At 36.0% G+C, this 23,259-nt stretch overlaps 2 protein-coding genes and 2 long non-coding RNA genes across 4 annotated transcripts; 2 read left to right on the forward strand and 2 right to left on the reverse strand.

Annotated features, from left to right (window-relative positions):
* Positions 1 to 342: 342 nt before the first annotated feature.
* On the reverse strand, positions 343 to 899 carry LOC124172421. The gene is made up of 3 exons (XR_006868161.1): positions 843 to 899; positions 486 to 752; positions 343 to 366 (listed from the first exon to the last, which is right to left on the reverse strand). It is a non-coding gene; the product is annotated as an uncharacterized LOC124172421 (long non-coding RNA).
* Positions 900 to 1,846: 947 nt separating this feature from the next.
* On the forward strand, positions 1,847 to 5,063 carry LOC124172405. Its single transcript, XM_046551859.1, has 3 exons — positions 1,847 to 2,232; positions 2,348 to 2,485; positions 4,785 to 5,063. The coding sequence occupies exons 1-3, from the start codon at positions 2,065 to 2,067 to the stop codon at positions 4,983 to 4,985; spliced, it is 507 nt and encodes a 168-aa protein (XP_046407815.1). The 5' UTR covers positions 1,847 to 2,064; the 3' UTR covers positions 4,986 to 5,063.
* A 2,172-nt stretch (positions 5,064 to 7,235) lies between these two features.
* LOC124172545 lies at positions 7,236 to 12,702 on the reverse strand. The gene is made up of 4 exons (XM_046551990.1): positions 11,938 to 12,702; positions 10,864 to 11,031; positions 9,260 to 9,379; positions 7,236 to 7,313 (listed from the first exon to the last, which is right to left on the reverse strand). Exons 1-4 carry the CDS (start codon positions 12,475 to 12,477, stop codon positions 7,236 to 7,238), a joined length of 906 nt encoding a protein of 301 aa, XP_046407946.1. The 5' UTR covers positions 12,478 to 12,702.
* A 3,788-nt stretch (positions 12,703 to 16,490) lies between these two features.
* On the forward strand, positions 16,491 to 19,423 carry LOC124172418. The gene is made up of 3 exons (XR_006868158.1): positions 16,491 to 16,574; positions 16,652 to 16,931; positions 19,382 to 19,423. It is a non-coding gene; the product is annotated as an uncharacterized LOC124172418 (long non-coding RNA).
* The last annotated feature ends 3,836 nt before the right edge of the window (positions 19,424 to 23,259 follow it).

A 23,259-nucleotide genomic window follows, 5' to 3' on the forward strand; every position in this document is an offset into this window, starting at 1 on the left:
TTCAAGAAGTCATACAATATTCTATTTCTCAAGTCGTGGCATCAAGTGAATAATCAATTACAACTTTGAGTAAATCAAATCAAACAAGTGCTTTGACAAGTTGCATCCACAAATAATGATTCAACTGGATTTCTCACTGCTGTAGACAAATCCAAAAGACCCTCACTTGACATTTACCGAAACATACCATGCACCAGTCTTCAAAAGAGAATAAACGAAAGTACTCACCTTAAAGCAATTCACCCCAGAAAGTTTTCTCAGCTTTGCATCCGATTGTAAACAAGTCATTTTGAAAACACTGAATTCCGTGAGCTTTTTCAAACATAGTGGTTACAGGGTGGTGGGCAGGCCATCTCCCACAGCAACCTAAGATAGAAATCATCACGCTATACATTGGGGAAGTGCGAAATGATGCTCATAACACGGAATAATGAAAGCAATATCAAAAAGATGAATCAAAAAAATGTAGGCAACGTGCCACTTACTACCAAACCGAGTAAACCATTTAGGGCATCCTTCACAGTTATTCTGCGAGCTACGTTGGAAGTGAATATGTTGTAAAAATAATCATTATTCTTCATGCATAGTCTGCACAAGGTATCCTCAGAATTCCTTTCTGATGAAGTGCTGAAAATCCCGGCGGTACGATTCATGTTTCAACTTCAATCACTCATTCAATCTTTAAATATGTTAAATCGTCGATGAAATTATCAACACACAACAGAATGAGATCTTCAGATTCGTCACGGGAACTACGTGCAATTCGATGATATAACCTATATTATGAATGCTCACGGTTAAAGACAAGTCTAAATTTCAAAATTTAAATAATTCATAAGCACCTCAACGGAAAAATACACCACAGCAAAATGGATAAGACGGTTGACCTTGCAGTTCTCTGTAACAACGATTATATAAGATCATGCAAGCAAAGATTTGTTTGCTTTCCATTAGTTTTAGTTTATATTTTCGTCGCTAGAGGCACATATAAATAGCAGGCTTCTAATGAAGACGCGTTCCGAAATTCACCGGCAACAGCATGGAAAAAGGAGGAGACTTTTCATTTAAGACTATGGGTGCTTTCCATTCATGCGACTCACGCGTCGACTTGTGTCTACTCGCGTCATTTGTTTATAACTCTCCTATTCCTGAGCGTTACCGTTTGTTGACTTGTGTCACAACAGTCGGCGACACACACCGAATGGAACACGAAAACCGCGACGCAAGTCGACTTGTGTCGACGTGTGTCAATGAATGGAAAGCACCCTACGCAAGCAATATTAATGCTTTCGGGACAAAGCAGTGTTGCACGGTGTTGATGGGACACATCAAACGACTATAAAATGGTAGAATGTTTAGAGGCAAATGGGTAAAGCAACCATGTAAGAAGTCTTCCATGAAGCAACATAAATACAAGTCTGCAAAGAGTAGATAACGTGAAAACTATCTATGTAAATGATAAATTATATTTCAATTGATATTTACTCAGAAAAATACGTTAATGACACAAAATTAACTTGGAAAGAAAGCCTTCGAAAACAACTTTTTCATTTGAATTATATAAGTGAAGGACTTTGAGTGGAATATTTTGTAAAGAAGATAAGAAGATTAACACTTTAAGTACCCAGAATATAAAAATACAAACCATATTCAATTTATTGGCATACTCCGTCTCATACTTAATATTCACTTCTACCCGAACGAGCCTTGATTAGAGGCCTGCTATGTATATCTGTTTCTAGCGGTAGAAATGAAAACTAACACTCCGCGAAAGCAAACTAATCTTTATTGCATGCTCTTATATTAACATTGATTATTAGCGTGAAGTAGAAGGTCAACCATAATATCAAATTTGCTGTGTATTTTTTCGTTGAGGTGATTTTGAGTTATTTAAATATTAAAATTTAAACTTTTCTTTCACCGTGAGCATTCTAAAAATATGTTGTATCATTGAAATCTATTTAGCTCCCGTGACGAATCTGGAGATCTCAGTCCGTTGTGTGTCAATGATTTCATCGACGATTAAACATATTTGCAGATTGAATGAGTGATTGAAGTTGAAACATGAATCGTACCGCCGGGATTTTCACCGCTTCATCAGAAAGGGATTCTGTGGGTACCTTATGCAGACTATGCATGAAGAATAATGATTATTTTTACAACATATTCACTTCCAACGTAGCTTGCAGAATGACTGTGAAGGATGCTATAAATGATTTACTCGGGTTAGAAGTAAGTGTTTCGATACCTACAACTTATTTATTTTTCTTTGTCATATTGCTTTAGTTATTCACTTTCAGTAGTTTCTGCTCTTCTTCAATGTATAGCGTGTTGATTGCTATCTTAGGTCGCTGTGAGAGATGGCCTGCCCACCAACCTGTGTCCACTATGCTTGAAAAAGCTCACGGAATTCAGTGTTTTCAAAATGACTTGTTTACAATCGGACGCAAAGCTGAGAAAACTTTCTGGGGTGAATTGCTTTAGGGTGAGTACTTTCGTTTATTCTCTTTTGAAGACTGGTGCATGGTATGTTTCGGTAAATGTCAAGTGAGAGACTTTGTTTTGTGTCGACAGCAGTGAGAAATCCAGTTGAATCATTAGTTGTGGATTAAACTTGTTTTAGCAGTTTTTTTATTGGATTAACTCAAAATTGTGATTGATTATTCACTTGATGCCACAACTTAGGAAATAGAATGTTGTATGACGTCTTGCAGGTGGTAAATCTAACTTTTTTTTAAAAAGTGCTTGGATTAGAGATTAAAAATAAATAGAGAATTATTATTGTTAATTGATAATATTGGAGAACTTAAAAGGCCGTCGTACAAGGTTGACGGAGTAGTGAAACTACCCCGTGTCCCTCAAGCTTTTTTTCTCAATCTCCATGCAAAGTGATTTTTACCCTGCAGTTGGTGTTTTTGGTGGTGATAAGTAAAGAAGTTTTGTTGTCTGATTCAGCTATGTGCTTGTAAAATAATTACGGCTAACAAAGTGGGGCAAATTAATTCCTCAACTCATAAAAGGCAATGCACCCACTGCGCAATGAAACAATCCCTTTTAAACATGTACTCACTTGGGTGACCGAAGCATGTTAAAACGAACGAAAAAATCTCCTACTGGTTCCTGCTAATCGTAATTGTGAACTTAAATTGAGCTGAAAGTTAGTGTCCAATTATAGGCTCAACTACACACACAAAATGTGAATTCTTGAGGCTTTCTTTATTTTTTATAAAACATGCCTGCTGACAGTTCAAAAACTTCTCTCAATTTTCACGGCTTATTATACGAAAAGATGAGAGGTGCAATGTATATAGAAGTGGCCCAGTATTTGAAATTAAGTTTCAGCTTTGAACTTGATATGTAGTTGCAAAAAATGTAATTACTAACGTTTTAAACTATATGCATAAAATTAAACAAAATGAGAAAATGAATGTGATGTATCTTTTAAGTATCAATTTGTTTACTGTGTTGGACAGTTACTTTGTTAGAGGGTAATGTTTACATTTTTATTTTAGCAAAAATGTTTATTGATATGAGAACATTATATTTGCTAAAACATTCTATGACACTTCTGCTATTACAAAATAATTTCGTTTTTGAGCAAAAAAAAAAACTTTCTTTGAATATTATATTTGTTAAAATTGCATTCTGCATTGAAATTTTGGTGTTTTAAAATCCCTAGGTTTTTTCTTTGAATACCAACCAAGATGATCACTGAATCTGATATTCTGCATTTTTTGGGGATGTTGAGGAAAAAATTTTTGTGTTAAATTTACACTTGGTATTTTGATAATTATGATAAATTTTGAGGTCTGTTTTTTTTAACTTCAATATTTTTTCAGATAAGTACTTTTGTTAGAAATTTACCTTTTCAGAAAAGTTTTTTGTTAGTGATTCTCTGTACAGGGAATGGATTGGTTTTCCACTTTGTAAGTAAATTTTGTTTAATGAATTAGATGTTTTAGAATTTTTTTCTGATAAAATTTCAACTCTATACAGGTTTCTTTGGCGAAGAAATTTTTCACCTAAATGTAGAGTTGAAAAAGCATGTTAGCTGTATTTACTTTTTACCTTATTCAGTGATGAGATTTAAAAATATAAGAATCTCTTAAATTAGTAAGGTTTCGTCCACCAGATGATTGAAGTGGACTTGTCAGAATTTCCTAGATTCTCATTTGTTTTCTTTGCTATGCTGTACACTATTCTGTGCATTGGCTGTTCAGGCATTGCTCTCTTGCCCGTTGAAATTGGTCCCATGTATCTCTAATTGCTTTCTCTTCTATAATGTTTTGAGTCCTAGAACAATTTTTTCTCCTGTTTACCGCTTTTCTTAAGTCTCCCATCCAATATCAGGCTGATGATTTCATACCCTTCTGCCTAAGATAGTGGCCAAAATATGATATATATCCCTTCTCTCCCAGAGTTGGTATTTGAGTACATAGAAACAGGAGTTCAATTCCAATAGAAATGAATCAAAAACATATTCCACATCAAAGATTCACATTTAAAGACACGTCTGTTGAAAATATTTGTGTATTTTCTATTTTCATGCCTCATGTACGTTGTACTACGCCCACTATGTGAACTGATTATACCAAGTATTCTCCTGCCTAATTTGGTTTCAGAAGCTTTTTATGTTTTGAGTTTTTGATTAAGAGAAACACGTCAAGCTTTACGCAAATGCTTGGATATCACATTGAAAATCCTATTTCATTAATATTAGGAGTATGCTTCAATTGTTGACTATGAATTAAGTGAATTTCATATCACTGTTACCCTATCCATAGAGTATCCAAGGAGGGGAGGCAGCTGATGAAGAGTTGGGGACTCCTGTTGACACAAAAGACTTCATTCAAGATGAGGTAGAAGGCACCTCACATCTCACTTACTCAGCCCAAAGGACTGAAATATACATTCCTGTGCTAGACTCCCAACAACTCGGATCTAATATGTTGGTAAGTTTTATTCTCATCCACAGTGAAACCTGAGTTTAATGACCCTAAGTTGTTGACATTTACTCGGTTGTTTTACATAAGTGGCCTTGTGCTGTGTAAATGAATGCCTTTCTACAGGAAGTCACCTTCGCTTGTGTGAATAGGGAGACCAGATGCCATGAGGTGAAAAATGCAGGACAGCTACCTATTAAATAAGCAATAAGAGGAAAAGTAGGCCAATTGAAAAATAATGACAATTTTAAAGTTTGGAAGGGTGAAATGAATTTGCAGTATGATTTTATATATTTTTCTGTGTATCTATTTTTTTGAGTAATTTATGTATTTGTATAAGCTAGCTAGCAATTAACACATTCATTGCGGATGCGATTTTCAAGAAGGTCGTCAGAATCGGTCAAATAAATAAGAAAGACAAAGAGGGAGTTTTCCACAACGTACCTTCAGTTCAAACAAGGCTATTTACATAAGGGGTGTACGGTTCGAAAGAGGGTTCCCTGCTGGAGGTCATACGCACAGTCAAAAAACTTGGAATGGATATTAGTTACTTACGTAGGCAGAGAATGGCCTCCTGGCCTTACTGGCAGAGCACTTGTATTGACCAGCTCCATTTATTGACTTGGACGGGACTACGTCAATTGACATGTTCCACGCGGAATGTGTTAAAAATGAGATAAGGAGAAATTAGGCATCTTGAAAAATAACTGCAATTTCACAAATTAGAACTGTATAAATTAATTTACCCTATAATTTTGTAATATTTTGTGGAAAAATTTTTCTTAAGCTATATTTGTATTTTTTACAGCTTGCTAGGTACCTGGTAACAGATTAGCTATGCACAAAATCATGATTTTCAATTAGAAAGAAAATGTCTCATTCATAAAAAATCCACCCCGATACCAGACGAATATCCCAACTCTACCCAATGGCAGATGTTTTATGAATAAAAATGCCTGTTGGCTCGGCCAGACATCTAGTGAGAAAGGAATAAAAGGAAAGGATGAATGGAGGATAAGCAGGACACTTGAAACGTAATTGCAAATTCATAATTTAGAGCAAAAGGAGTTATTTAGCACTGTGGTTTTGTTTTCTTTTGTAGATCTAACTTTTCAAGCAATTTTTGCATTTTTGACAGTGCTAAGTTTTTAACTTTTACTGAGGCCATGTTCCAATCCACGGTAAATGCACTTTTGCTCTACTCAGCACTTTTATGATGGTCACATTTGGGAAGTGATGTTGTCACCTATTGAGATTCCAGTCCACTACGGTCCTGCTCTGAAGAATGCTTAATCGAAGAGCACGAGAGAGGGCAAGGATTCACCCTTACTTGCTCTTCAACACTTTGGCTACGACCGATAGAGGTAGAAATTTCTGTTCATTATGTGAATTCGGATAGGATATGATTTGAGGTGATGAATTGGTTCTTTAAATTGTTCATAATGAATCGAGTGATTATCAAATCCAAATTAATATCGAACTCATGTGAATCTCAGTGTGCCCAGCGACCTGGAAGATCGGGAATTGTGATTGAATTTTAAGTGTCTGGAATTATGCATGAATTATTCATGAAAATTTTCTCCAGCCTGACAGTTAATATTCATTTCAGGAATAATTTTTTAATGATAATTTGATAATGAAAATCATGATTTTGTGCATAGCTAATCTGTTACCAGGTACCTAGCAAGCTGTAAAAAATACAAATATAGCTTAAGAAAAATTTTTCCACAAAATATTACAAAATTATAGGGTAAATTAATTTATACAGTTCTAATTTGTGAAATTGCAGTTATTTTTCAAGTTGCCTAATTTCTCCTTATCTCATTTTTAACACATTCTGCGTGGAACATGTCAATTGACGTAGTCCCGTCCAAGTCAATAAATGGAGCTGGTCAATACAAGTGCTCTGCCAGTAAGGCCAGGAGGCCATTCTCTGCCTACGTAAGTAACTAATATCCATTCCAAGTTTTTTGACTGTGCGTATGACCTCCAGCAGGGAACCCTCTTTCGAACCGTACACCCCTTATGTAAATAGCCTTGTTTGAACTGAAGGTACGTTGTGGAAAACTCCCTCTTTGTCTTTCTTATTTATTTGACCGATTCTGACGACCTTCTTGAAAATCGCATCCGCAATGAATGTGTTAATTGCTAGCTAGCTTATACAAATACATAAATTACTCAAAAAAATAGATACACAGAAAAATATATAAAATCATACTGCAAATTCATTTCACCCTTCCAAACTTTAAAATTGTCATTATTTTTCAATTGGCCTACTTTTCCTCTTATTGCTTATTTGATAGGGAGCTCTCCTGCATTTTTCACCTCATGGCATCTGGTCTCCCTATTCACACAAGCGAAGGTGACTTCCTGTAGAAAGGCATTCATTTACACAGCACAAGGCCACTTATGTAAAACAACCGAGTAAATGTCAACAACTTAGGGTCATTAAACTCAGGTTTCACTGTGGATGAGAATAAAACTTACCAACATATTAGATCCGAGTTGTTGGGAGTCTAGCACAGGAATGTATATTTCAGTCCTTTGGGCTGAGTAAGTGAGATGTGAGGTGCCTTCTACCTCATCTTGAATGAAGTCTTTTGTGTCAACAGGAGTCCCCAACTCTTCATCAGCTGCCTCCCCTCCTTGGATACTCTATGGATAGGGTAACAGTGATATGAAATTCACTTAATTCATAGTCAACAATTGAAGCATACTCCTAATATTAATGAAATAGGATTTTCAATGTGATATCCAAGCATTTGCGTAAAGCTTGACGTGTTTCTCTTAATCAAAAACTCAAAACATAAAAAGCTTCTGAAACCAAATTAGGCAGGAGAATACTTGGTATAATCAGTTCACATAGTGGGCGTAGTACAACGTACATGAGGCATGAAAATAGAAAATACACAAATATTTTCAACAGACGTGTCTTTAAATGTGAATCTTTGATGTGGAATATGTTTTTGATTCATTTCTATTGGAATTGAACTCCTGTTTCTATGTACTCAAATACCAACTCTGGGAGAGAAGGGATATATATCATATTTTGGCCACTATCTTAGGCAGAAGGGTATGAAATCATCAGCCTGATATTGGATGGGAGACTTAAGAAAAGCGGTAAACAGGAGAAAAAATTGTTCTAGGACTCAAAACATTATAGAAGAGAAAGCAATTAGAGATACATGGGACCAATTTCAACGGGCAAGAGAGCAATGCCTGAACAGCCAATGCACAGAATAGTGTACAGCATAGCAAAGAAAACAAATGAGAATCTAGGAAATTCTGACAAGTCCACTTCAATCATCTGGTGGACGAAACCTTACTAATTTAAGAGATTCTTATATTTTTAAATCTCATCACTGAATAAGGTAAAAAGTAAATACAGCTAACATGCTTTTTCAACTCTACATTTAGGTGAAAAATTTCTTCGCCAAAGAAACCTGTATAGAGTTGAAATTTTATCAGAAAAAAATTCTAAAACATCTAATTCATTAAACAAAATTTACTTACAAAGTGGAAAACCAATCCATTCCCTGCTGGGAAAACTGTCAGTTTTCACTTGTTTATAATTTTTGCAATAGTTACACTATCATGCTGGAAGAATCTTGTAAGAGATCAATTTGTTGTTACTTTCAGGAAATATTATTAAAGAAGCTGAAACTTCAATTGGTTGGGAAATATATATGCTCCAATTGTTTGAAAACAAGAAAAATGTTCCAACTTCAACATTTTTTAAAGCAATAAAATACTTTTTACTGTTCAGGGTAATGAGTTTCATCAACATTCATGGTAGGTGGGGTAGGTGTGACAAATTCAGCCTTAACTTTATGGAACCAGAATATTGGAAAAATCTCATTTTAAAGATATTCGACCATAATCATTAATAATCAGTGATAATTATTGCCTAAATTTGCAATCAAAACCATCTCTTTATATGTTAAGCTCCCCTCATTAATCCTACATTTTGACTTTGCTCTTGACCCATCTGAAAATAAATTCTTGCAGCGAACATAGCCACTGCGTGCTGCTTTGCAGCACTTCTGTCCAAATTATCTTGGAGTGAATGTGGCATTCAATGGATCGCACCAGCAATGAGCAAAGTTGAGTGGCAGTACACACCTATTCTTTTCATTACGATGCACAGTTTGTTTTGAAGGATGCAGTCACAAATGATACCTCTGTACTCAATGATTCAACTGTCATCAACTTAGGGAATATGTTGTTTTCCTGCTGAGTGGCATTGGGAATATTCAACCATGGAATGAATTTATATGATAGCACAACTTCACTGAACCATGCAAGAGTTCACTCACCAATTTATCAGCTGCCAATGGATCTGTTACATCTCTTGAAATTTCCAGGGGATTTGGAGTGTACATCACAGGATTATTCCCTTCACTGAGAGGGTCCTCGTTCTCCTTTTTCACGTGAAACTAGAACAGAATGCTAGGTGTTACTAAATAAAGGCAAAATAATAGTACTAAGACCCTCTTTAACACATTCAATGTAGGCCTCCAGGGAGAGGATAGAGATGGATGGGACGGGATATGAAAACAACCGTGTCCTTAGGGCAATGAGGGCCACTACTAGCAAAACCATAATTAGCTGTTTTTACAGGAATGAAATATTTTCCAATGAGGAAGAGAAAACCTAAAATTTTCTGTAGATAGTCAATAGGACAGCAAAAAAGAAAGGCCCCATTCCATCCTGTAAAACCTTGATTTATGTTATCATTATGGTGGCATTATAAAGGGTTTTCAACATGTGTGCAGCATGGCAATAAGTGAATAAGATCGATTCATTCTAATTATTTGCTAAGGACAGGAAACCATGAATTATCCGTGCACATTTTTGAAGCTGCTGATGGATGGAATTTCAAACAATCTACCAAGAAACTATCATCTACACTGATAGTAAATGAAAAATTTACACACATGTACTCATATGTTATTTTTTTCATTTATGAGCAAATGAGGAGATACCCATGAAAAAATACCTTCAAATTATATTGTGTACCAAATACAGGCACCCCACACATAAAACAGGTCTTGTTCAAGCAGTATGATTAAAATTTTTTGTGCCATTGGCTAGCTTTTCTGGGGGTTATTTCACATCCATGGCCATCAATACAGTTGTTACAGAAAAGTTATTCAAAATCCAAGTGATCATAACATGTTTAGCACACATCACTTCATAAATATAATAAATTGAGTTCTTCTTATCTTTTTCCTGCTTTAAAAGAAGTTCCATGACAGTTTTTGCCAATAGTTGAGGAAAAGCAGGAAGATGACCAACTACAGATCAATCTTGAGAGAGTCGTGTTATTGGGAAGAATATTTATTGGCTGGAAAGTGGACTTGAGACAGTTTAAAATAGACCTCCAGAGAATTCATGATATTTCAGTGTGAAGATAAGCTAAATTAAAGTCATGATCGAATTTTTCAGAAGTAATTACTTCATAGCTACAGGTATAGATAGAACTGTGTTCTACTTTGCTTTTCCAAAGCCTATACAGAGGTAAAATGAGAGTTTAGGCAAGATTCTTAATCAAGGTGAAGCAGGAAGATTGAACTAACAGGGAACAGCCTTTAGACCAATCAGTGTTATACATAAGAATATTTATTAGCTTGCAAGCAGAATTGAGCCACCTCATTTCAGGCCAACTACTTGGGATAAGCAAAATCTCTGCCTTTATATTAATACTGTTCTACTAAAAAAACCCCGCATGTGTAAATAGATAATCATGATTTGGCTATTTGAGTGACATTGACGTGTTGCATCGCACAACTGAAAGTAATAGAATTGAGAGTTGTACCTATTCACGCCACGCACACCAATTTTCATACTAAATATGAGAAATTTACCCAACTCAAGGCCGTCGAACTCAGGTGTTACAGTAGATGAGAATAAAACTTACCATAGCATCTGGTCTCGTTTCTTGGCAGTCTAACACAGGAATGTATACATCAAAAGTTTGGACTGCACATGGGAGCTGTGACGTGCCTTCATTGACAAATTGCAAGCAGTTGTATCTCTCAGCAGAAGACCCTAAATTGTCGTCAGCTGCCTCTTCTTCTTTGATACCCTGCAGTGAAAGTAACAATGAGATGAACAACTCACCTCCTTCAAAGTCAACAAATTAGGGGCACACCTAGTTGTAATGAAACAGGATAATTGAAATTTTACCTCTAATACTAGAAAAGATTCTGTGCGATTGAAGGGCCAAGCATGCATTGCTTAGCCACTCCAATTGATCTAAATTTAAGAACAAAAGACCTGGAAAACATTGTCTTGAGAAAGTGGTGAGGATATTTCAGGATGACAATAGTACGCATACAGAGGTATGGTTATTAAGGTGTATTCTTCAGCTAACATTTTATTATTTGGTTTATTTAAGAATTCTCCCCAAATAACTGCTGGAAAGGAGAGAAATGAAGCAGAGGAGAATTATTTTGGCTGAATACCTGAGCCTCTTCAATAAATTAGCAAGCAGCGAAGGAAATTTCAACATTGGGAGAAAAATATTGAACATCATTTATGCGAACCAGCTCTTCCCACTGACTAGGTAACTTAATGCATATTGGAGAACAACACATTTTCCCCAAACATAGGTTAGCTAAATAGAATCTTAATATTTCCCCAACACTATGCACTATTGACTGCCATAAAAATGATCCCTTCACCCTCAGATGACCTCTCAGCACTAAAAAGAGGCAACAAACTGAGGTCTCTTGAGGTAAAATTAGAACCAGTTAAAGAGGGTTTTGAAAACATGCAATCAGCATGGCCACAATGCACACACTTCCCCTTAGCTTTCTATCTGCAACCCATGCATCCCAGACCACAAAAGTCTTTACCACATTCTGCCTTCCCATTACTCAATGGACCATTACTGGAACAAAATTATGTCTCCTCACTCTTTAATAACTTGACCACATGTATTCCACTTAACTTCACACCCACCTTTTCCCTGGTGCTCCCAACAACTTACCAGGCTGCCTCCAGGATTTGATGCTGCTAGCCAGGGTGCATCCATCAGCAATGAACATTCTATGCACTCTTCATCAGAGCACTGAGCTTCAGTGATGGCCATACCAAGCACAAAATCCATGTTCTCCTGTACTTTTCTAAGACACTGGAAGGCCTCATTGTTCAGTAAGTAGGTTGCATGATGACAGAAATCAAATCCAAGGAAAGGGTTAATGCAAGCCCCTATTATTTTACAAGAATAATTTATGTCATCAGGTAACTTGCCCATGAAATTCACTGTCACGTTCCCACCAGTAGAGTGAGTTAACCTCTGACCATTCACCAAATCTTGGTTTTGTGACGGCAACAAGTTTTTCCCACAAAAGCTGTTCATAATTCGATACTCCTTCCATGGTAGAGAAGATTGTAGAGAGGTAATTACATATTCCTGAGATTTTATCAACACTTTCACTGTTTTTTGTTCACTGATCCATTCAGGAAGTCTTCCCAGACGCACCACCACATTAACAGTTTTGGTGTGTAATGATGATTTATATCTCATGATATCCTAATACAATTTATAAAGTCACTACAGATGAATCCAACAGAACTCTCTGCTTTTTAGTCAACAAATAATCTGCATGAAATTTGAGATGATGTTCGAGATTAATCTTCCACTATTTGCGATGTAAAATATGAACATCTACAGCTGTACATCATTTCCCAGGAAGGGTATCATTAAATGTCCATGGCTGATGTTTTAATATCAGTAGGCGAACAAACCCTGAAAAAATAAACATTATTATATATGTTAAGATCAAAGAAATTCACAACAGAAAAAAACATGGCCTCAATGTTGTAATTGAAACCCATGGAGACATTATTATCTTGTTAAGAGATATTAAAGAGATTGTATATGTTCCCCAAGTTTGAGTGCCTTTTGATCCCTTATTTTTCATTCTAACGACTCACAGTTTGGATGCAAGGAAGCTAAAACTATTCCCAACTGTTTGAGAGTGACAAATTTTAAAAAACCATGAAAGTTGAAGAAGGTGTTTAAACGATGCAAATATCTGCCAATTTTAAAACCAATGGCTCAATCGAATACCTACTGGTACTGTTATGCAATGCATAATGTCTTCAATGCAGCTGGTAAGAGTTTATAAAAGAGAGAATCAGTCAACCGTAACCCTCAATTATTTTAGGTAAAAAAACTAGTGCTGTTGCTGATCACGCCTTCTCCCATGGAATCTCCTTTAACATCAGTCTTGCAACGACGCAATAAATTTCAAGCAATTACTACCCAAAATGTTATCAAAACAACTAAAAAAAGGTTTTAACTAATAGACCTAATAATAGATTTTAGGAATTTAAATACTCTGAACATACATTATTACACCTCATTTGAGTTGGTAGCCCCAAAAAAATTAAAAACGCAATAACCTTGCCAGGCATTCATATAATATTAAGAATTATCACAGGTTTGCCCGGCATACATAATTGTGGAAGTTCACTTGAGAATTCCATTGGGTCAGGTTCTCCAACTCGATCTCACAATCAGCCGAAGTTTCGATGCACAAGTTGTCCATCATCATCAGGGCACCTGGGCAACTGGTACATAGAAAATTGAGCCGAGATTGAGTTGAAGAATCTGACCCAGAGTAATTCCTGGGTAACCTCCTGCATAACATATCCTTAGCCAAGATTTTGAAGGCTGCTACGTAGGATACGCACTCAGTACTTAAAAAATGTATTCCTCAACAATGGTAACAATAAAGGTACAGGTAACTTATTTATGCTAAGGTCATGTTTAAACTTAAACCACAATATATTTTAATATAATAAATAATTTTAACTTGTTAACCACAATATTCATAGAAAATTTTCAAAAGTTATAATGCATTTTAAAAAACAAACTAGTGTTTATCTATAAGATTATTTAAAGAAACAGTTTTTACAAGCACAAACACAAATAATTTCAAAAAAGGCACTATCAGGAAGGATTTTAGCCATGTATTTTGTGATCTAATTAATCAAATTTGACGCTAATATTAAAATTATATTTAAATATTGGAAAAAAGTACATACAAATAAACTGAACAGCTACAGAAAAGATATATCACATCAAAATTCCTGATTTTTTTCTAATTTTACATTTTTGATGAATATGTTTTCTAGGGTAATTTTTGTGCACTAAAATTAATTTATGATACATTGCCAATCTTGCCATTGTGGCACAATATCCGCCACAAAACGCAGAACAGAAAATCGGGAACGTTCCAGGAACTTCCAGCGCGGCGTTCGCCGTTACTGTATAAACAAGTGATCTCGGCCAACAATGATTCAGTCAGTTGAATCTGTACTTCGATGTAAGAACATTCACTTCATAACAGAAACGACACAAGTGTGTTATTTAGCGTACAAAGGTATTATTCAGCGTAGTAAATCGCTACACCTTCATTGTACTCACCATCTATTCATCGATGATGCCTTGAAAATAATCAATTTTCGAAATGTCGCTTCGATATTTTTAGTTACACATAATCTTAGCCTGATGAGATCATAGTTAAAGCTAAAGAAGAGGTCACAGAAAAAGAAATATATATTATAAATATTTATATTATGTTTACATTCACTTGGAACTATATTTGACAACCAATCGACAAACTATATTCAAGGTCTCTCACATTTCATTATTTAGCAGCATATGGTCAGAGAGCAGAGTATGGTAGAGCCGAGTACGTCGATTGCCTTTTTAAGTTGATAAATGGTGAATTTGAATCCCATACTTTCCTGAATATCACTGTCTAGTAAACACTAAGTTTTACCAGAAGACTGAATGTCTTCATTCTTTGCCACTGAAAAACCCACTGCAACATAATAGGCATCTTGCCAGGGGCTCAAAGATAGGGAAAAACCATTTATGGGATGTTGGACTTATTACACTTTTCCGTGTACCATAGACGAGGGCCTTTCATGTACCCTATTATTGTAGATTAACAAAAGGTATGCTAAATTATCTTTTGACTGTTAATCAAAGTGCCTTTTAAGTTAGTATTCGATTCAATGGCCACCGGTCGTTCAATATGTGTCCCCAAGAGATTAATCGATTACAATATATATAGAGTTAATCCTCACAACTTTATACCATAACTACTTCAGTCCGCAAAATTTAACTTTCAAGATTCCTACCGTTGTCGACAAAAACCGAAGAGTGTCACCTTTAACTCTGCCATACTTATACTGCGCCAGTCATCAAATAAGAAAATAGGAAAAGTACTCACCCTGCAGCAATTACTCGACAAACTTTTTTTCAGAACTGCGTCTGATTCTAAACAAATCTTTTTGAAGACACTGAATTCCGTAAGCCTCTTCAAACACAGTGGACACATGGTAATGGGCAGGCTATCTCCCACAGCAATCTGAGATATTAATAAACAAATTATACGTCAACATAAGTCGTAATTATCTTGGAAAAAAACAAAAAGAAGTAAGCACCATTGTAAAGAAAATCGACAGCATTTAATGCGCCACTCACATGTAAGCCGACTAAATCACGTATGGCACCCTTCACAGTTATATTGCATGCTACATTCGAAGTGAATATGTTGTAATAATAATCATAATTCTTCCCGCAAAGTCTGCAATTAATTCCTGAAGATTCCGTGAATATCTAGTCGCTGGTGCGACTTATGTTTTCACTTCAATATCTCATTCACTATTTAAATCAGGTCTATCGTCGAAGACATCATCTCCTCAGTGACCACAATCACAAAATCTCTCAAGGGAACTACACTCACATTAACTAAGTTGATGTTTGAAAATGAAAGTACTCAATACCCAACGAAAGGACCAACAACGCCAACAACAATCAACAATCGCCTGAGAGACATATCGCGACTCAATAGCATCGACTGAGAATGTTTTCAACAATTTATGAGACGATTGCAAATTCCAGGGAACACAACATTGATCCGCCACGCTTATTTGTTAATACAAGACCATGCAATCAATCCTCAACATAGAATCGATGATATCTAGTTGTCATTTTATCCGCAAACAGCACACCTATAGAACAGGCCAAACATCCGCGTTCGATGATTATTTTCTTTCCATTTGACAAAATAAAGGAACATTTATTTTAATTCGTCAATCTTCTTTCAATTAATGGTAGTATAATAATTTATAGTTGAATATTATTCAATACTTAGGCCAGAAACAGAATTTAAGCCCGTCTTCACCTTCCCCACGGTCACAGTACATTTACGGTCTTGAAAAAGATATCAAAATATCTTGACAGTTGAATTAAAAAATTTTTACAATATTTATGTTTAAAATAATACAATAAAGCTCAATGCAATATCACTCATCGTTGCAAATATCTTATTTATCTATTGTAGGCCTACTGCGCATGTTGTCGACTAGTGATGACCCACTATGCTAAATTAAAATCAAAACAGTTGGTACTTCTGCCGGTGAATTTCGGAACACGCGTTGATTGAAGGCCTGCTATATAGTTGTGCCTCTAGCGGTAGAAAAGAAAACTAACACTCAGCGACAGCAAACCAATCTTTCTTGCATGGTCTTACATTAACGATGGCTACTGTGAACTGCAAGGTCAAACGTAATATTTTGCTGTGGTGTATTTTTTTGGTTGAGGTGATTATAAGTTATTTAATATAAAAATTTAAACTAGTCTTTCACCGTGTGCATTCTAAACAATTGTTGTATCATAGAAATGTATGTAGTTTCAGTGACGAATCTGGAGATCTGAAATCTGTTATACGTTGATGATTTCATCGACTATTTAACATATTTAAAGATTGAATGAGTGATTGAAATTCAAACATGAATCTAACCGCCGGGATTTTCACCGCTTCATCAGAAAGGAATTCTGAGAAAACCTTGTGCAGACTATGCATGAAGGATGATGATTATTATTACAACATATTCACTTCCAACGTAGCTCGCAGAATAACTGTGAAGGATGCCCTAAATGGTTTACTCGGTTTAGTAGTAAGTGGCACGTTGCCTACATTTTTTTGGTTTATCCTTTTGATATTGCTTTCATTATTCCGTGATATGACCATCATTTCGCACTTCTTCAATGTTTAGTGTGTTGTAGTGATGGGTCGATCATGAACGATTCGATCAAAAAGATTGAATCACTAGGTGAATCAAATGACTCATGATTCATTTCGTTAAACAAGTCGATCATCAATCATCAATCACTCCGACTTCCGGTTTCATATCAATCATCTCGGTTTCCGGTTTGATTCAAAATTTGGAACGACCGATGCTTAATCTCTTTTCGTCAGGGCAGAAATAGTTGTGATAAAATTAAATAGTATGTTATGAAGAACTGAATACTTGTGTAATCTTTTTCTTAAATGTTTTCCAGCAGTTATCAGTATTAATAACACCAATACACGTAAAAGGAAAATATTAAGATGACTCCTGTAGTGCCCCGTTCACATTACCATCTTTCTTAACCAGCGTAAGATGACGTCAGAACCAACGCGCGTTCACACTCAACCATGGTTAGACCCTGGCGACATCTGATGAGTGGTAGAGTAATTCCAAGTGAAAAATGAATTGACAAGAGCGAATAACTTGTTGGAAGGAAATATAGAATGTGCAGGGAAAAGTTCTTGTGTTAATTGCAATGATATTGATGATGAATTTAAACATATGTGCATATTATGAGCTGCTTATGAATTAAAAATTGCATTCCAGCGTCGACAATCATTGTTCCTTGCTACGTAGAAGGTAATTCAAATGTGCTCGTCCAACTAATCATTTCATCCATAGTGTGGCTTGCATTCTTCTACTGCTCTATTTAATACGAATGAAAGCGAATATTACTGATAATTAGGTTGATATCAACAACATATACTACTACTTGCCCTTGATTCGGATGTGTCGACAAATCATTGATGTAGGTGAAGAAAATCGAGGACCTAATCTTGAGACTTGAGCCTCAATTTGAGACACTTGTGATTTGGGATGGAGATACACTTTTCGCTGCATTACATTCTTAGCTATTATTGTTTTCTGACTTTGACAAAGGACATGATCCACTCTGATGCTATACCGTAAATTAAAACTCTTTTACCTCTTCTTCAAATGTGGACGAATAACTTGCAGAAATGTGACGATTGATGAAATTTAACTTATGAAATAAGAGAGAGAACGTGGTAATTTTTGCGATATGTGGTATCACCCGACGTTTCTAAATTTATTTTCTATCGTTACATCTGACTAGCCGTTAGCCTGATACTTTATATTGATATGGGAAGAACATTTGTTCAAGGATGAACATAAGTGATCTTTTTCAAACTGGGACAAAGAACTCTAACCAAAACATTAAAATCATTGTGACCTTCGGATTTTTATTATGGTAGTTTCGCACATTTTACTTAATTCTAGCAAAATATTAGTATAGATTATTCAATCTGTCCGTAACAATACAATACGAGCTAATAGCTAATTCACTACGAACTATAAAGTATATCGCATAACTTAAATCAGGTTTAAAATCTCATACTATACAACACATTACGGAATGAATCAATAGCACTTTCCTTTGAATTAATTCTGACGAATATAATTCAACAATAACGGCCGTCTCCTCTTCGAAACTTTATTTTCTGTTTTCTTTCCTCCTATCCCACTTCGTTGCTGCTTCGCCTTCTTCTTTTTCTAACCAGCTTTTAACCAACTTGCGTTCACACACGCATGAACTACCGCCAACCATGGTCGGAAAACGGTGGTCAGAATCCCAACCACGGTTAACGGGAACTTGCGTTCACACCTCGTTTTGTAACCATGGTCGGGGCTAACCGGCGTAAAAAGGACGTAGTGTGAACGGGGCATAGGAGAACGTTAGGAAGTAGAAGTTAAAGCTGGTTATATTTTATTGTGCCGTTCATAAAATTATCCTGCAGATCAGATTCATGCATAGTGTGTGGTGTATTTTGTGTTATATTTTGATCAACTATAGTTAGAAATTATTTTATTAGTGTTAAGAAACTGTGGCAGTTTCGCCTTCCCAAATATTTTCATGACACTGCTTCCTTCATTTTTGCAATCTAATTTACTCATCTAGGAATTCACAATTAAAATAGTATATGAAATGATAATATGGATAGCAATCAGCGTTACCAATGCTCTTCGCAGATGAGGCAGTATTTATTCGATTATTCAAAGTGATTTATTACATCCATTGATTGAGTCTTTTCGATCTTGATTCCTTTTGAGTCTTTTCGATCATGATTCCTTTTGAGTCTTTTCAATCATGACTCCTTTGAGTCTTTTCGATCATAGTGATTGAATCTTGATTTGAGTCTTTTCGATCATAGTGATTGAATCAATTGATTGAATCACTTATGTGACTCGAGTCAAAATGATTGAATCACTAAAATGATCGACTTTGCCCATCACTAGTGTGTTGATTGCTATCTTAGGTTGCTGTGGGAGATGGCCTGCCCACCACCCTGTGTCCACTATGTTTGAAAAAGCTCAAGGAATTCAGTGATTTCAAAATGACTTGTTTAGAATCGGACGCAAAGCTGAGAAAATTTTCTAGGAGTAATTGCTATAGGGTGAGTACTTTCGTTCATTCTCTTTTGAAGACTGGTACATGGTATGTTTCGGAAAATGTTAAGTGAGAATCTTTGCTTTGTGTCGACAGCAGCGAGAAATCCAAGTAGATTATAATTTGTGGATAAAAAGTTTTTATAGGAGTTGATTCATTGGATTAGCTATAAATTGTGATTGATTATTCACTTGATGCCACAACTTGAGAAATAGAATGCTGTATGTAGGTGGTCAATCCAACTTTATTTTAAAATTAATTTGGATTAGAGATATAAAATAAATAGAGCATTATTTTTTTAAATTGATTATATTGGAGAACTTTCGCAATCTCCATGTAAAGTGCTTGTTACCTTGCAGTTGATGTTTCAGTGGTGATAAGTGAAGACGGTTTTGCCTGATTCAGCTAAGTGTTTGTAAAATAATTATGGATTACAAATTTGGGCATTCAAGTGGACAACTCATTAAAGGCAATGCACCCACAACGAAATGTAACAATCCCTCTTAATATATTTACTCACTTGGGTAACCGTAGCATGTTGAAACGAACAAAAAAATCTACTACTGGTTCCTGCTAATTGTTATTCTAAACTTAAATTGAGCTGTAAGTTAGTGTCCAATCATAGGCTAAAGAGCACACACTCAAAATGTGAATTCTTGAGGTTTTCCTTATTTATAAGCAAACATACCTGCTGATATTTCAAAATTTTCTCTCAATTTTCACGGCTTAATCGTTATACGAAAAGATGAGAGGAACTGTGATTGCATAGCTGGCCCAGTATTTAGAATTAAGTTTAAGCTTTGAAGTTGATAGTTGCAAAAATGTCATTGTTAACGTTTTAAACTATACACATAAAATTAAACACAATGAGAAAATGGATGTGATGTATCTTTTAAGTATCAATTTGTTTAGTTTGTTGAATACCCTGTCGATTTCTGAAACAACAATGCCTGTTCACTGTCCGTTTGATGTCTGTTAATAGCCTGTTGGAGATTAGTGAACAGAGTATAAACAGCCAACGAACAATCTAGGGTCACACACAAGAAGGAACAACTTACGAACAGCCTTCCAACAGTTTTACTCTGTTTGCAGCTTGTTCCTTAACAGGCAGGCAACAACCATTTCGGGAACAATAGTGAACAAGCTTTTAACAGGCAGGGGCCAGTTGGTAGTATGTTTCACCGAACAGGGAATGAACAGACAAAAATGAACAAACACTAAACACCCTATCGATTTACGTAAAAATAATGCCTGCTCGCTGTTAGTTTGGAGCCTTTTGGAGATTTTGAGAACAGATTATGAACAACGTACGAACAATTGTTTTAACAGACGGGCTGGTTGGTTATAGGATATACGTAACAAGGAACGAACAGTGAACAGGCACTAAACAGACAGGGGCAGGTTGGTTATCTGTTTCACCTAACAAGGAACGGACAGTGAACAGGCACTAATCAGACAGGGGCAGGTTGGTTATAGGATATACCTAATAAGGAACGAACAGTGAACAGGCAATAAACAGACAGGGACAGGTTGGTTATCTGTTTCACCTAACAAGGAACGAACAGTGAACAGGCAATAAACAGACAGGGACAGGTTGGTTATTTGTTTCACCTAACAAGGAACTAACAGTGAACAGGCGATAAACAGACAGGGGCAGGTTGGTTATCTGTTTCGCCTAACAAGGAACTACCAGTGAACAGGCACTAAACAGACAGGGACAGGTTGGTTATCTGTTTCACCTAACAAGGAACGGACAGTGAACAGGCACTAATCAGACAGGGGCAGGTTGGTTATAGGATGTACCTAATAAGGAACGAACAGTGAACAGGCAATAAACAGACAGGGACAGGTTGGTTATCTGTTTCACCTAACAAGGAACGAACAGTGAACAGGCAATAAACAGACAGGATCAGGTTGGTTATCTGTTTCACCTAACAAGGAACTAACAGTGAACAGGCAATAAACAGACAGGGGCTGGTGGGTTATCTGTTTCACCTAACAAGGAACGAACAGTGAACAGGCAATAAACAGACAGGGACAGGTTGGTTATCTGTTTCACCTAACAAGGAACGAACAGTGAACAGGCAATAAACAGACAGGGACAGGTTGGTTATCTGTTTCACCTAACAAGGAACTAACAGTGAACAGGCAATAAACAGACAGGGGCAGGTTGGTTATCTGTTTCACCTAACAAGGAACGGACAGTGAACAGGCACTAAACAGACAGGGGCAGGTTGGTTATATGATATACCTAACAAGGAACGAACAGTGAACAGGCAATAAACAGACAGGGACAGGTTGGTTATCTGTTTCACCTAACAAGGAACTAACAGTGAACAGGCAATAAACAGACAGGGGCTGGTGGGTTATCTGTTTCACCTAACAAGGAACGAACAGTGAACAGGCAATAAACAGACAGGGACAGGTTGGTTATCTGTTTCACCTAACAAGGAACGAACAGTGAACAGGCAATAAACAGACAGGGACAGGTTGGTTATCTGTTTCACCTAACAAGGAACTAACAGTGAACAGGCAATAAACAGATAGGGGCAGGTTGGTTATCTGTTTCACCTAACAAGGAACGGACAGTGAACAGGCACTAAACAGACAGGGGCAGGTTGGTTATATGATATACCTAACAAGGAACGAACAGTGAACAAGCAATAAACAGACAGGGGCAGGTTGGTTATCTGTTTCACCTAACAAGGAACGGACAGTGAACAGGCACTAAACAGACAGGGGCAGGTTGGTTATAGGATATACCTAACAAGGAACGAACAGTGAACCGGCAATAAACAGACAGGGGCTGGTGGGTTATCTGTTTCACCTAACAAGGAATGAACAGTGAACAGGCAATAAACTGACATGGACAGGTTGGTTATCTGTTTCACCTAACAAGGAACTAACAGTGAACAGGCAATAAACAGACAGGGGCAGGTTGGTTATCTGTTTCACCTAACAAGGAACGGACAGTGAACAGGCACTAAACAGACAGGGGCAGGTTGGTTATAGGTTTCACCTAACAAGGAACGAACAGTCAAAAGGCAATTAAGGTGGTCCAATAACACAGATAATATTCTTTTTTCAAAAGCACTTGTAAAAAAGTACTCTTTATTTAATATATATATAAATACCCAAACAAAAATTCTTTCATATACTCTGTACAAAAATTATTTTTGAGTAACAGTATTTTTTTTTAAATATAAATTAATTTTTATAATCTTGGATCATAGAAATGTTTATGCAGACTAAATCCTCATCCATGGAAAGCATGGCTACAAATTACTTTGTAAAGAAATTATCTCAAGTGTAGCAATTATTTAAAAAATTAACTTAATTTATTACAAACGACATGAGGGCAATGAATATGCAGATTAATTATTATACCATTGAAAGAGTTACTTCAAATCTACACTGCACTAAGATAATATTTCAAGAGTAGCAATTTTTAAGAAATTAACTTCATTAATAACAAAAAATATCACAGATATGTATATGCTGATTAAACACTCAACCATGGAAAGCATTGCTACAAATCACACCATACAGAAATTATTTCAGAGTGGCAATTAAAAATAATAAACTTCATGTATAAGAAACAAGATCAGTGAAATGTATATGCACATTACACACCCAAGAATGGAAAGCATTGCTACAAATCACACCATACAGAAATTATTTGTAACAAAAGTTAAAAAAAATTAATACATAGCAAACGAGATCACAGAAATTGAAAATGCAGATGAA

The sequence above is a fragment of the Ischnura elegans genome (assembly GCF_921293095.1).
Source record: "Ischnura elegans chromosome 13 unlocalized genomic scaffold, ioIscEleg1.1 SUPER_13_unloc_1, whole genome shotgun sequence".
Lineage (NCBI taxonomy): Eukaryota > Metazoa > Arthropoda > Insecta > Odonata > Coenagrionidae > Ischnura > Ischnura elegans.

Bases quoted from the DNA above. Each gene is read 5' to 3' on its own strand.
- LOC124172405 (XM_046551859.1), top strand. From the start codon at position 2,065: ATGAATCGTACCGCCGGGATTTTCACCGCTTCATCAGAAAGGGATTCT. The intron at 2,233-2,347 runs GTAAGTGTTTCG...TTGCTATCTTAG, and splicing joins ATGATTTACTCGGGTTAGAA to GTCGCTGTGAGAGATGGCCT. The intron at 2,486-4,784 runs GTGAGTACTTTC...CCCTATCCATAG, and splicing joins CTGGGGTGAATTGCTTTAGG to AGTATCCAAGGAGGGGAGGC.
- LOC124172545 (XM_046551990.1), bottom strand. From the start codon at position 12,477: ATGAGATATAAATCATCATTACACACCAAAACTGTTAATGTGGTGGTG. The intron at 9,380-10,863 runs GTAAGTTTTATT...ATTCTGTTCTAG, and splicing joins AAACGAGACCAGATGCTATG to TTTCACGTGAAAAAGGAGAA. The intron at 7,314-9,259 runs GTGAGTGAACTC...GCCTTTCTACAG, and splicing joins CATTGGCAGCTGATAAATTG to GAAGTCACCTTCGCTTGTGT.